This window comes from Suncus etruscus, chromosome 14 (genome assembly GCF_024139225.1).
Source record: "Suncus etruscus isolate mSunEtr1 chromosome 14, mSunEtr1.pri.cur, whole genome shotgun sequence".
NCBI lineage: Eukaryota > Metazoa > Chordata > Mammalia > Eulipotyphla > Soricidae > Suncus > Suncus etruscus.
Genome location: NC_064861.1, coordinates 94,380,753 through 94,394,971, shown reverse-complemented (window position 1 = coordinate 94,394,971; position 14,219 = coordinate 94,380,753). Strand labels below are relative to the sequence as shown.

General features: G+C 53.3%; 1 protein-coding gene across 1 annotated transcript; it reads left to right on the top strand.

Annotated features, from left to right (window-relative positions):
• The first annotated feature begins 1,788 nt into the window (after positions 1 to 1,788).
• Positions 1,789 to 13,377, top strand: HAS1 (hyaluronan synthase 1). The gene is made up of 5 exons (XM_049787057.1): positions 1,789 to 1,816; positions 3,742 to 4,409; positions 7,875 to 8,100; positions 9,248 to 9,380; positions 12,702 to 13,377. The coding sequence occupies exons 2-5, from the start codon at positions 3,810 to 3,812 to the stop codon at positions 13,375 to 13,377; spliced, it is 1,635 nt and encodes a 544-aa protein (XP_049643014.1). The 5' UTR covers positions 1,789 to 1,816; positions 3,742 to 3,809.
• Positions 13,378 to 14,219: the final 842 nt, after the last annotated feature.

Genomic DNA, 14,219 nt, shown 5'->3' with positions numbered 1-14,219 from the left:
GCAGGAATCACAATGGTCAGGGCTGGGTATTTCATTGTGGTCACGTCAGGTGAGTTTTCCATAAGAGTTTTGATCACCCTCCCCCAAATAAAGAAGTATAAAGCATGCAGTGTCCATAAGTCAGCCAAAGCGAGGGTTGGGGCAGGGGGTGGGAAGTGGATGAGAGTAGAAACAGTGGACAGAAATGAGGGGGAGAGGTTGGTGGGGAAGGTGCACGCACCAACCCGGGTTCGATCCCTGGCATCCCATAGGTTTCTCTGAGCACTGCCAGGAATGATTCCTGACCATAAGCATTGCTTGGTGTGGCCCCAAAACAATAAAAGAAAAAAACAGAAAAAAAAATACAAGGCCAATAGAGCAGGTAGGGAGGTGTAGCTGTGTGCGGCACACTTGCGATATAAGGTGAAGTTCTTCCGGGTCAGGGAGCACCCCATATCCTGACCTCCACCTGGTATTCCCAGGGTCCCTGTACATGTAGCAGCTTGTCACTTCTGGGGGACAGGGAGACCCCGAGAGTTCTTTCTCTCAGACCAAGAGTCCAGAACCAGCCTTCTCCCTCGGAACTGGATTCAGGCACCCCGCTTCAGAGCCCATTGTGGCCTCCTCATCCTTGATCCTCAGCACCTCAGCTCCACTGCCCGCCGCCTAGAAACTGTCTTCAGGAGAAGGAGCCCTCCACTGCGTGCCTGGGTCAGCCCAGAGCTGCTGGACAGGAAGAGCCTGGTGTCCGCTGGGGCCAGAGAGGCCCAGGCAGGGGTGCAGAGGGCGGGGTGGCCCAGCCCAATTCCTGGAAGCACTGAGGCCTGGCTCAGGACTGTCCCTGACACTTAGCCTGGAGTCCCACTTCCCAGTGTCCAGAGTCAGCTCTGACCGTCACCCCTGTTGCCCTTACCCCCCAACCCTCTGCTTCTCTTCCCTCTCTGCTCTGAAACATCCCATAGCCCTCCCCAGCCCCAATACCCAGCAACAAAGCACCCCCTGCACCTCAGCTTCGCCATCACCTGTTTGGGGGGGGACACACCCAGTGCTGTGCAAGACTGCTGGGGGTCCAACTAGGGCCAGCTGTATGCAAGGCAAGCGCCGTGTACGATTGCCTGTACAATCTCCCAGCCCCCCCTCCCCCATCTCCCACCTTGGCTTCCCTGCTCGACCCGCCTTCCAGCCCTTTCACCGTACTAGGCTGAATCATTCCTCGGCAGGAAGCACTCCCTGGCTCTGCAGACCCTGTGTTTGTGCAGCTGTGTCTACTCTGGACTGGCATCTCCTCCAGGGCTGGGCCTAGGCCTGGGCTTGAGTCACATACATGTGCCGCCCCACATGGCCAGAAAGAACTCAGCTTGGCCTCAGTGTCCCAAGAATGTCCCCCTTTCCTTCATGATTCCTGTTCTCTGGGCACAAATGTGGGGGGCACTGCTGCCTCGAGGTACCACTTCATCAGCCATGTCCCGCTAGCCTGAGTCTCTGGATCTCAAGAAGAAGGCTGGGTCCTGGATGCTGAGTCTAAGGGAGGAGACTGGATCCTGGACCCCAAGTCTGAGGGAAGATGCTGGGTCCTGGACCCCAAGTCTGAGGGAGAAGGGGATGCTCTGGGCTGCTGAAGGTTATAGCCCTGTTCCTCCTTCCTCTCCCACACTCTGCTTTTAGAAACTTCTGGCTTTATACAGCAGCTCCACCCAGGAAGGGGGGGCTAGGAAGCCCAGTGGCAGCATCTGGTGGAGCCTAGACTAGACAGCTAACCATCCCTCCCCTGCTCTGGCTGCTCCCCCCCCCCCAGCCAGCAGCCTGACACAGCCAGACACCAGGCCCAGTCCCCCTGGCCCCTTGCCAAGGGCCCCCAAGCAGCCTTCTTCTCCTGCCCCCTCCACCTCTCCCTGCCAGCTCTGGAGAAAACCCCAGAGGAAGAATTTAGCCTGAGTTTTGCAGGGGAGAGGCCAGAAGGGCTGGAGGAGATGGAGGTGCTGTGGAGAAACAAACCTAGGGACTTAAAACAGAGGGAGGAGTTGGGGAAAAACAGCAGGAACCAAGGAAGGGGAAAGAGGAGAGGAGAGTTGCGGAGGGGGAAAGATATGGGGGAAGAGGAAAGGGGAGGAGAGGGAGAAGGAAGAGGAAAGGAGAGAAGAGAAGGGGTGAAGGGGAGAGGAGGAGGAACAGGGAGAGGAAGGGGAAAGGCCTGACAAACCCCCTGACAGACCACCTGAACCCCATTCTTGGACCTCTGAGATGGCTCCATTTTAGGGACCATATTTTGAATTCCCCGATGACTTGCTGACGCCTCTGAGTTCACCCCTGTCGTGGGAGGCATTGGGGATAGGGGGACCCAGCACGGGAGCAGTCGGTGTCTGGAACAGCAGGACAGACAGACGCTCACTCACGTCACAGCTCAGACGCCCACGTGGAAATCCTGGGCCCCAGGCCAGCAGGGATGGATTTGGGGGAAGGAGCAGAGCTGGGGAGAGAGGCTGGAGGGAGGAGGACAGAAGGGGGATGAAGGAGAAACAGCGGGGTGAAGAGGGGAGTGGGCAAGGGGTGGAGAGGAGGATTAGGAGAAATAGGGGATGCAGGGGTGCAAGGGACCCATGGGGCGAGAGGGGGCAGGGAGGGATGGCGGGAAACGGGTGGAGCCCGGCTCCCCGTGACCTCACAGCCCCTGGCCCAGCTCAGCCTGAGGTCACCAGCCCCACCCGCCCAGCTCTACAAAGGTCTCGTCAGCTCCCAGGACCACGAGGCCAGTGGGCAGGACAGGACGGGACGGACAGGACAGCAGAGCGGCCATGCGACAGGTGCGTGTATGGGGCCTGTCAGCCACCCCAGGAGGTTATCACTGTCACACTGATCCGGTGTGCAGGGAAGGCATGGGTGGGGGGAAATCTAGGGACAGAGAACAGAGATGGGGAGAGAGATGGAGACAGTGATGGGGACAGAGACAGAGAAGAGGGCAGGGACAGAAAGAGACAGAGACATAGAGATAGGAACAAAGATGAAGACGGGGACAGAAGTATGAAAAGACAGGGACAGGGTGGACCAGTCTAGGCACAGACCCGAATGTGCAGAGCTATTTTCTCCAGAAGTTTCGAGGCTGGAGACACAAAGGACTGAGTGTGAGGTGAGTGAATGTGTGTGTGACCTGAGTGTGAGCTGCCATAGGAGCATCTGGAATCCCCACTAGAGCATCACGGGGGAACCCAAACTCAGTCAGAACAGCAGCAGTTCTGGGTGTCCCTGGTGTGTGTGTGTGTGTGTGTGTGTGTGTGTGTGTGTGTGTGTGTGTGTGTGTGTGTGTGTGTGTGTGTGTGTGTGGCTGAGACAGTTAAAAATCTCCCGCATCTGTTCCCTTTGTCCTGAAAGAGGGAAACTGAGTCAGAGATGGCACAGCGGAGAGGGTGCTGTCCTGCCTTGCACAAAAACTGACCCGGGTTCAATCCCCAGCAGCATGGTAGGGCTCCCTGAGTCTGCCCGCAAACAAACCCATACCCAGGTCCCTGCTGGCTGTGCCACAGTTTGCCGCTCTCAGTAATTCTGCACCAGGAGTTTCTCCCCAAGGTCCATGCGCAAGGGGCTTCATGTTAGATGGCGGGGACACCTTCCCTAGGGGGTCACATTTCAGGCCCACCATCCTCATTCGATCCATCATTGGGGGGGGTGCTCCTGGCTGTCCCCTTTCCCAGGATGGACCCTCAGAACAGCCTCTCTTCCTCTGGTCACCCCTGCAGGACCTCTCCAAGCACCACGCAGGAGCTGGAGCGCGCCGATGTTCTGGCCTGGCCCGGCGCGGGCTGACCGTGGCCTTCGCGCTGCTCATCCTGGGGCTCATGAGCTGGGCCTACGCCGCGGGTGTGCCCCTGGCCCAGGACCGCTACGGGCTGCTGGCCTTCGGGCTCTACGGCGCCTTCCTGGCCGCGCACCTGCTGGCGCAGAGCACCTTCGCCTACCTGGAGCACCGGCGCGTGGCGCGGCGGGCGGCGGCGCGGGGTCCCCTGGACGAAGGGTCGGCCCGGCGCGTGGCGCTGACCATCTCGGCCTTCCAGGAGGACCCGCAGTACCTGCGCCAGTGCCTGGCTTCGGCGCGCGCCCTGCAGTACCCGCCAGCGCGCCTGCGGGTGCTCATGGTGGTGGACGGCAACAGCGCGGACGACCTCTACATGCTGGACATGTTCCGCGAGGTCTTCGCCGACCAGGACCCGGCCACCTACGTGTGGGCCGGCAACTACCACCATCCCTGGGAGCCCGCGGCCGGGGCGGTGGGCGCGGGGGCCTACCGCGAGGTGGAGGCGCACGACCCCGGCCGCCTGGCCGTCGAGGCCCTGGTGCGCTCCCACCGCTGCGTGTGCGTGGCCCAGCGCTGGGGCGGCAAGCGCGAGGTCATGTACACGGCCTTCAGGGCGCTCGGGGACTCCGTGGACTACGTGCAGGTGAGCCCTCGGTGCGCCCCGCCACCCCAGAAATGCATCATTATGTTTGGATGGGGAGGGGGGGTTGCGGACTGGCCTCTCCTGCCTGCCAGTCCCGCTTCCCTGGCTGGGATTTCTCCCTGGATACTCTCTCCCTGAGGACCCCACTTTCTTCCCTTCTTGTGGTCTTCCATCCCTTTCTCTGGCCCTTCCTCCCTTCTTCCGTTCCTTCCTCCTTTCTCCCTTCTTCTCTTCTTTCTTCCCCTTTCTTCCCTTCCTTCTTCCTCCTTTCCCCCTTCCTCCATTTCTTCTCCCTCCTTCCTTCTCCACTTCCTTCTCCTTTCTTCCCTTTCTTCTTCCTCCTTCCTCTCCCCTGCCTTTCTTCCACCCTTCTTTCTTCTTCCTTCTTCTCATCCTTTCTTCATTCCCTTCATCCCTTCCTTCTTCCCCTTCCTCCCTTCCTTTCTTCCATTCTTCTTCCCATTTTTCTTCATTCCCTTCTTTCTTTTTCCTTCTTCCCTTCCTTCTTCCTCCTCCCTTCTTCTCTTCCTTCATTTTCTTTTTCTTTTCTTTTCCTCTTTTTTTTTTTTTTTTTTTTGGATACACCCAGTGATGCTCAGGGGTTATTCCTGGCTCTGCACTCAGAAATCATTCCTGGCTTGGGGAACTATATGGGATGCAAGGGATCGAACCCAGGTCCATCCTGGATCAGCCGCATGCAAGAAAATGCCCTACTGCTGAGCTATCACTCCGGCCCCATGTTCTCTTCCGTCCTTTCATCTTTCTTCTTTCTTCTTCCCATCCTTTTTTATTCTCTTCTTCCCCTTCCTTCTTCCCCTTCCTCCCTTCTTCCCTTTTTTTATTTTGGGGGGTCACACCTGGCAGTGCCCACAGGTTACTCCTGGCTCTATGCTCAGAAATCGCTTCTGGCAGGCTCGGGGGACCATATGGGATACCAGGAATCAAACCACCATCCTTCTGCATGCAAGGCAAATGACCTATCTCCGTGCTATCTCTCTGGCCCCTCTTCCCTTTATTTTTTCTCTTCTCTTCTTTCTTCTTCCTCCCATCTTTTCTACATTCCTTCCTTCACCTTTGATTCCTTCCTTCCTCATTTCATTCCCCTCTTTCCTTCCCTCTTTTCTATCTTCCTCTCTCCTCCCTCTCTACCAGCTCTATGCTTAGGTATCACTCCCAGAACTGTTAGTGCTGGGCATTCAATAGACTTCCTGCATGCCAAGCATGGCCTCAACACGCTGATTCTCTCCCTCCCTTATCCTTCTACCCATCCCTGCATCGGTTCATTCAGCAGAGAGATGGATCGCCCTTGGGTCCCATTCATGGGTCCATTCAATCCAAGCACCCATCCAACATGACATGGCATCACTCAGTTTCATCTACCCATGTATCTTCTCAATGTTGCTGCCCACTTCTTCCTTCCTTCATTCCATCTAATACTCTGTTACTCATTTACTCATTTATCCGTCTGTCCATCCATTCAGTAGAGTCAGTGTCCCCCTCCATCTCTCCCTTCTTTCAGTATAGTGTTTTTCTCATTCATTCATTCATTCATTCATCTATTTACTCTAAGTAAAGATCATGTATTTCTCTATTAATTCATGCATTCAGTATGGAGAGATCTTTCCACACAGTGTAGAAAGGCAAGTATCCACTTGCCTTCAACACGGGCATTCTCCTATGCCCATTTATATGCCCATTCTATGTACAAATTTATTCTTCTTCCTTCTTTCTCTTCTCCTTCTCTTCCTCCTTCTTTTCTTCCTCCTCTTCCTCCTCTTCTTCATCTTATCCTTTCTCCTCTTTTTCCTTCTCTTCTTCCTCTTCTTTCTTCTTTCTTCTTCCTCCTTCTCCCCCTCTTCTTTTTTTTTTTCTACCCCTTTCTCCTCTTTTTCTTTTAGCAGAATTGAAAGCACTGGTTTATTTCAAGGCATCCATGCATTCATCTAACATTACTGCACATAAAATTATCACAAATTGGGCAACTGGAAGCAAAACATATTTATTCCCTCATAGTTTCCATGGGTGGGGAGTCTGGGCAAAGTTAACTGGATCCTCTCCAAGTACCTCGGTTGTTATTTAAGATTCAGGGATGTGCTTGGTGACAGAATTCGCTTTCTGGCAATTATGGAATTCATGGTCACTTGCCTCTTTAAGACCAGCTAGAGAAACATTTCTGGGGGGCTGACCCACCCTTGAAAGTGTACACCCAGTTAGGCCAGCTGAACATACCAACAGAGTGGGGACCTTAGTTATACAGCGAAGGCATCTTTTTCATTTCATCAGGAACTCTGATCATTGCAGGAGTTGGAGCCTAGAATTTTTACCATATTCTCTTGGACAGAAGAAGGTATTATGCAAGAGCAAGCATCTTGGGGAAAGGGAGTCTCTTAAAAATGTGGCTAGAGGGGCTGGGGCCATAGTACAGTGGGTGGGGGGGCATTTGCCTTGAATGTGGTCAATCTAGGTTTGATCCCTGGCATCGCATGTGGTTCCGAGCCTTCCTGGGAAAAATTTCTGAGTACAGAGTTGGAAGTAACCCCTGAGCACTACCTAATATGCCCCCCCCCAAACAAAGAAAAATTGGCTAGAGGGGCTGGAGCCACAGTACAACAGGGAGGGTGCTTAGTTTGCATGTGGTCAATCTGGGTTCAATCTCCAGCATCCCATAGAGTCCCCTAAGCATCACCAGGAGTGTTTCCTGAGTGCAGAGCCAGGAGGAAGTCCTGAGTCCTCCCCCCCCCCCCCTCAAATATGGTTTGGTTCTGTAGCACTAGTACAGTGGTTAAGGCATTTGCCTTGAAAATGGCCCATCATCCCATATGGCTCCCCCAAGCACTTCCAGGAGTGATCCTTGATTGTAGAACCAGGAGTAAGAATTGACAGATGTGACCCTCACCCACCAAAAAGAAAAAATGTGATTTGATATAATAAATGAATTTAAAACCAAAAAAGAACAAATTTGGGGTCTGGAACAATAGCACAGCAGGATGTCTGATTTCTATGAGGCTGACCTGAGTTCAATCCCAGCATCCTATATGGTCCTTTAAGTCTGTCAGGAGTAATTTCTGAGCATAGGGCCAGGTGTAAGGAAGTCTTGAGTGCTACCAGGTGTGGCAAAAAAAAAAAAAATAATAATAAGTAAAGAAAATTGAAGTTACGTTAAAAAATTTCAAGTTCTGGGCCCGGAGAGATAGCACAGCGGTGTTTGCCTTGCAAGCAGCCGATCCAGGACCAAAGGTGGTTGGTTCGAATCCCGGTGTCCCATATGGTCCCCCGTGCCTGCCAGGAGCTATTCCTGAGCAGACAGCCAGGGGTGTGCCCAGGAGTGTGCCGGGTGTGGCCCCCCCAAAAAATTTCAAGTTCTGTCCCCATTGTCTGTAATCTGATAGCAACAGCATGTCCAGCCCTTTTCCAGCCCTTGGTGACACCCCCTCAAAGAGACTGACTTCTTTCCCCCACACACAGGTGTGCGACTCTGACACAAGATTGGACCCCATGGCACTGCTGGAGCTTGTGCGGGTGCTGGACGAAGAGCCCCGTGTTGGGGCTGTGGGGGGCGATGTCCGGATCCTGAACCCCCTGGACTCCTGGGTCAGCTTCTTAAGCAGCTTGCGCTACTGGGTGGCCTTCAACGTGGAGCGCGCATGCCAGAGCTATTTCCACTGTGTGTCCTGCATCAGCGGCCCCCTCGGTGAGCAGAGGCAGGGGTGGGGAGATAGGGGCTGGGGTGTAGCCAGAGTTAGGGTGAAGGTAGTGAAGGTCGGAGCTAATTGAGTGGTCGCTTTGGCTTTTTGGGTCACACCCCGAAGTGCTCAAAACTTACTCCTGGTTCTTATTCACTCTAGAATCATACCTGGTGGGGCTTAAGAGATCAGAGGGGGTGTTGGGAATCAAACCCTTGTGCAAGGCAAGTGCCCCCCCCCCCGTGTTATTGCTCTAGTAGTAGTAGAACCTTTGCTTTTCATGTGTGAGGATTGGGGTTACATTTCCCAGCACAGCAAGACAAACCAAAACAAACATGGGATGTGGATTAGAGCAATAGCACAGTGGGGGAGGGCAATTGCCTTGCATGCAGCTGACCTGGGTTGGATCCCCAGTATTTCATAGAGTTCCCCCAAACACTGCCAAGAGTGAGTCTGAGCACAAAGCTGGGAGTAATCCCTGATTATCACTGGGTGTAATTTATAAAAGACTTGGGGATTAGGGGCAAGAATTGGGGTAAGATTGGAGGTAGCATGAGGTGAGATTTTTGGAAAGAAGTCAGAGAAGAGTGGGACTAGAGTCAAGGACAAAACGGGCTGGATTTGTGGGTTGGAGATGTTTTGTGGGGAGTTGGAGATGTTTTTTAGGGGTTGGTGGTAGATTTGGGGGGTTGGAGATAGATTTGAGGGCTGGAGATGTGTTTGAGGTTTGGTGATGGATTTGAAGGTCGGAGATATGTTTAAAGTTGGAGATGGATTTTGGGAATGAGATGTTTTTGGGGTTGGGCATGGGATTTGGGGGTACAGATGGGATTTGAAGGTACAGATGGGGGCTTAGGGGTATAGATGGGGTAATAGGGTATGGACTCATTTGTGGGTAAAGGTGGGTTGGGGGATGCATATGAGTTTGGGTACAGATGGCTTTGGGGTATGTGTGGGTATTGGGGGTACAGAGGAGTAGGGGTCAGGGTGAGAGAAGCTATGGGAATGAGGGTTTGTGGGTTTTCGACCAGAGGCTGGGGAGAGCTAGGCCTGGTGCGGCAGTCACTGGAGATGGAGCTGTGCCTGAGGGTGAGGTTGGAGGTGGAGCCAAGTTGGGGTTCAGGACAGCAACTGAGCTTCCCCATCTCTCACCAGGTCTGTACAGAAATAACCTGCTGCAGCAATTCCTGGAGGCCTGGTACAACCAGAAGTTTCTGGGCACCCACTGCACCTTTGGGGACGATCGGCACCTCACGAACCGGATGTTGAGCATGGGCTATGCCACCAAGTAAGCAAGCTGGGGCCTGTAGGGGCAACTCTCCCAGGCAAGACTAACTCACCGGTGAGATGTTAGGAAAGTGGAGAACACCCCCACTTGCATGGGACCCCCAATCTCAATACCCAGTAGAACAGGGATAGATTGGGAAATTCCTTCTAGAGTAGGGCTGGTGTGACATCACAGTGGGGATGGCATTTGCCTTGCATGCAGCTGACCTGGGTTCGATCCCTGGCATCCGATATGGTCCCCTGACCACTGCCAGGAGTGATTTTTGAGCACAGAGCCAGGAGTAACCCCTGACCACTGCTGGGTGTGGCCCCAGAAAACAAAAAATAAAAAAAAGAAAGGAAAAGAGAGAATGAGGGAATGAGAAAAAAGGAAGAAAGGGAGAAAGAAAAAGGAAGGAAGGAAGGAAGGAAGGAAGGAAGGAAGAATGGAAGGAAGGAAAAAGGAAGGAAGGAAAAAAGGAAGAAAGAAAAGAAAGAAAAAAGGGAGGGAAAAAAGAAAAAAGAGAGAAAGAAAGAAAAGAATAAAAGAAAGAAAGAAAAGAATAAAAGAAAGAAAGAAAAGAAAGAAGAAAGAAAGAAAGAAAGAAAGAAAGAAAGAAAGAAAGAAAGAAAGAAAGAAAGAAAGAAAGAAAGAAAGAAAGAAAGAAAGAAAGAAAGAAAGAAAGAGAAAGAAATTCTTTCTATAGGCTATATGAATACTGGGATAATGGATGGCAGATGACTGGGGCCTAGAGCGTCTGATTGTGCCAATGTGGCAATTAAGTGAACGGGCTCGGGCTAGACCTCACTAGTGAGGAATATGGAAGAGTCCAGTGAGAGAGAAGCTACCAGAGGGGGGACCCAAATTCTAGGGAGAGCAGCAGAATGAAGGAATGTGGTTGATGAGATGAGGAACAAGATTATGGGTGAAGGGAACTCCAGGAGAGTGAATCTACACAATGAGCCCCAGTGAACTCCAGGTGTCCACACACTCAGATGCCCACATCTGTCAGAGCTCTGAGCATGCAGCAGTGAGGCATTGGGATATGCAGAGCTGGTATCAGAGAGAAACGAAGACAAAGCATTAGCGGACACATGCTCTGGAGAGAAAAAAGTTGCCGAAAGTTGGGCAAGGAAAGCTCGGAGTTAGGAATAGCAAACTGGGCGTTGAGCCCAGGGCAGCAAAAAGTAATGCAGCTGGTACCATCATGCAAAGGGGGTGACATAGCAGAGAAACCTAAGGTGACAGATGCACTGAGTGTAGAAACTAGGTAGAAACTGCGGGGTTTGAGAGATACTACAGTGGGATAGGGGGCTCTATCTTGCACACAGCTGACCTGGGTTGGCTCCCTTCACCCCATCTGGTCCCAAGCCCACCAGGAGTGATCCCTGAGCACAGCCTAGTCCAGCCCCCAAAATGAAACAAAGCAAAATAATAATAATAATAATAATAGACTTAGAACAGAGATGCAAGATACCTGGGTAGGCCTAAGCAGAGGGGTGGAATGTTAACAGGGACCAGACAGTAGGGGCTGAAGAGGGGGTGCAGGGAGGTCCTGCATGCGAGGGTGTCCCAACACAAGGGCAGGAGTCTGGACATAGTCACAATCATACGATGGGGGGTAGACATAGAAATTTCAGCCCTTGGAACAAAGCGGCTGCTGAGGGCCCCAGTGATTCTCTGCCGGGCTGGTGACGTGGGTGTGACGTGTCGGCCAGAACCCAGGACACGAGCCAGACCTGGCGCCTGGTGATAATGAAAAGCAGGGGCCAGAGTAAGTTTGTAATAGGTCAGTGGCGGCTTAGTCACAGTGCGCGTCACCACGGTGGTATCAGGGCGGTTAGGATGTGACTCCAAGTAAGGCAGTGGGAATGGTACAGTAGCCACATAGCAGCAGTGTTTAATTAAATTGTATTTCTTTCTTGGGCCACACCTGGTAATGCTTAGGGCTTACTCCAGGCTCTGCACTCAGGCATCACTCCTGGCAGGCTTGGAGCACCCTATGGGATATCAGAGATCAAAGTTGGGTCAGCCTCTTTCAAGCAAACATCCTCCCCGCTGTGCTCTTGTTTTGGCTCCTGCAGCAGTGTTTGTTGAAGATTTTCTAACTGGTCTGGAGCCAGTATCCACTGGTCCCTGGAGCATCAGCACTTAATCCTCATTGAAACTTCACTGTTAGTAGCAATTGATCATTGTTTTTATTGTTGTTGTTAAGAAAATTCTGGGAGTTGGAGAGAAAGCATAGTGGGGAAAGCACTGGCCTTGCACTCGGCCAACCCAGGTTCCATCCCCATCATCCCATACAACAATGGTCCCGTGAACCTGCCCGGAGTAATTTCTGACCACAGAGCCAGGAATCACCCCTGAGCACCACCAGGTGTGGCCCAAAATAAAAATATTAATATTTTATATTAATATTAATATAAAAAAATTTGAGACCACAGCCAGCAGTGGTCAGCTCTTTCTCCTAATGGGGATAAGGTGACTAGATGGGTGCCAAGGATGATGAACCAGGGTTGGCAGTGTGCAAATGCTCTGCCCACTGTCTTGTCTTTCTGGTTATTATTATTATTATTATAATTATTATTAGACCACACCAGGCAGTACCAGAGGCTACTCCCAATGATGTTTGTGGGACTCTGTGGTGTTGGGAGTCAAGCCTAAGGCATCCCAGTGCACTTAAGTCTGTCTAGCCATTTCCCTGGCCCCCAGGAACCATCACTGGTCCCTGCTTCTTTTTTGTTTTTGTTTTTGTTTGGGGGGGGATGGCACAGCTAGCGGTGCTCACATATTACACCTGGCACCACACTCAGGAACCACTCCTGGCAAGCTCAAGGGATGCCAGGGATCGAACCTGGAACAGCAGCGTGTAAGGCAAACACCCTTCTCACTATACTGTCACTCTGCCCCGATTCTTTATGGTGTGACATTCTTTTTAGTGTGACCCAGATAGTGTGGTGATGACACTTGTTTGCTGTGAGATCTTACGGGTGTGCACCTGGGATCTTACCGGTACTTGTGGCTTCATACTTCCCACCCTGGAGTGTTTTTCTTTTTTTGGGGAGGGTGGGGGGAGGCACACATCTAACAATGCTTAAGGCTTATTCTTGGCTCTGTGCTCAGTGTCTATAAGGCAAACTCCTTTCCCACTGCCCCTTCTTCTGCCCAATATGGGGGTCAAGTACAAATCTCCTTGCAGTGCAAACTCCCATCCCAGCATAGGTTTCCCCAACCCCACACAGAATCACCCCTTGAGCATGGCCAGGATGGGGCTAAGGGTGGCCCCAAACCAAGCAGCAAGACATAACCATCTCCCCTATCCCTCTCTGGCACCCCTCCCAGGTACACCCCACGCTCCCGCTGCTACTCGGAGACCCCGTCGGCCTTCCTGCGCTGGCTGAGCCAGCAGACGCGCTGGTCCAAGTCGTACTTCCGAGAGTGGCTGTACAACGCGCTCTGGTGGCACCGGCACCATGCCTGGATGACCTACGAGGCCGTGGTGTCGGGCCTCTTCCCCTTCTTCGTGGCGGCCACGGTGTTGCGCCTCTTCTACGCCGGCCGGCCCTGGGCGCTGCTGTGGGTGCTGCTGTGCGTGCAGGGGGTGGCGCTGGCCAAGGCCACCTTCGCGGCGTGGCTGCGGGGCAACGCGCAAATGGTCCTGCTGTCACTGTACGCGCCGCTCTACATGGGCGGCCTCCTGCCCGCCAAGTTCCTGGCACTGGCCACCATGAACCAGAGTGGCTGGGGGACGTCGGGCCGTCGCCGCCTGGCTGCCAACTACGTGCCGCTGCTGCCCCTGGTGCTTTGGGCGCTGCTGCTCCTCGGGGGCTTGGCGCGCAGCGTGGCCAGCGCGGCCGCAGCCGACTGGAGCGGGGCAGAGGGCACTGCTGAGGCCGTGCACCTGGCAGCCGGGGCGGGGGCCTATGCCAGCTACTGGTTGCTCATGCTCGGGGTCTACTGGGGGTGCGTGCGGAGGCTCTGCCGGAGGCGTGCGGGGGGCTACCGGGTGCAGGTATGAGCTGGGGTGCGCTTGGAGAGCTTCCCTGTGCGTGCGTGAGCTGGTGCATGTATGCTCCAGTGACCCAGGTGGGATGTTGTCATTCCCCAAGACTGCATCATGGGCTTCTGGGTAGGGTTAGGTGTGTGTGTGTGTGTGGGGGGGGGGGTTATTTATTAATCAGGGTGTGTGGAGTTTTAGGGGCAGGGAGGATGGGGCCATGTGGGGAACCCCTCCCCTCACTTGCTCGCTCGCTCTACACTTATGGAATGTCCGTCTTCACTGTGTGATAGAGATGTAATAAAGAATTGATTTATTTTCTTCGCAGTCTCCCTGCTTTCGGGGTAGAGTTTGGAAATCTACTGGGGTGGGAGGTTGGCTGAGATTTGGGGAGTTGGGGGCTCTGAGAGGTGAGCTGCTGGCTCCTTCCTTCTTTAGAGCATTCTTTATTCCTTCTTCAGAAAAGGGGGGTCTATAAGTCCCCAGCAGATGGGAAAGTGGGGGAGACCCTGGTCTTGGCTATGACTAATTCCTCAAGCCCAGCCAGCTGTGGTACCTGGGTACAGTTGGAGCCACTAACACTGTCAGGGGCCAGCAGAAAGCTCAATTTTGAATGAACAGACTCATCCATCAGGAGCTGGGAAGGTGATGAAAAACTGGGGCTGAGACCTGCCTATTTAAGGAGCAAAGAAAAGAGCCCTTTGGGGCCAGAGAGCAGAGCCAGGGTGGAAAGAGGGTGGCAGCAGGAGAGACCTGTGCTTGGTGCTGGGGCTGGCTGTGGGGGGTGACGGGTTCATCTGTGCTTGGAAAGTTCAGGGGAAATCATGACCCAGCACAGTAGATAAAAAGGAAGCGAACACCAT

What these genes read in the sequence shown, in the direction of transcription:
- HAS1 (XM_049787057.1), top strand. Translation starts at nt 3,810, where the DNA reads ATGAGCTGGGCCTACGCCGCGGGTGTGCCCCTGGCCCAGGACCGCTAC. An exon ending in CTGCATCAGCGGCCCCCTCG is followed by an intron (nt 8,101 to 9,247) that starts GTGAGCAGAGGC and finishes ATCTCTCACCAG; the next exon opens with GTCTGTACAGAAATAACCTG. An exon ending in AGCATGGGCTATGCCACCAA is followed by an intron (nt 9,381 to 12,701) that starts GTAAGCAAGCTG and finishes CACCCCTCCCAG; the next exon opens with GTACACCCCACGCTCCCGCT.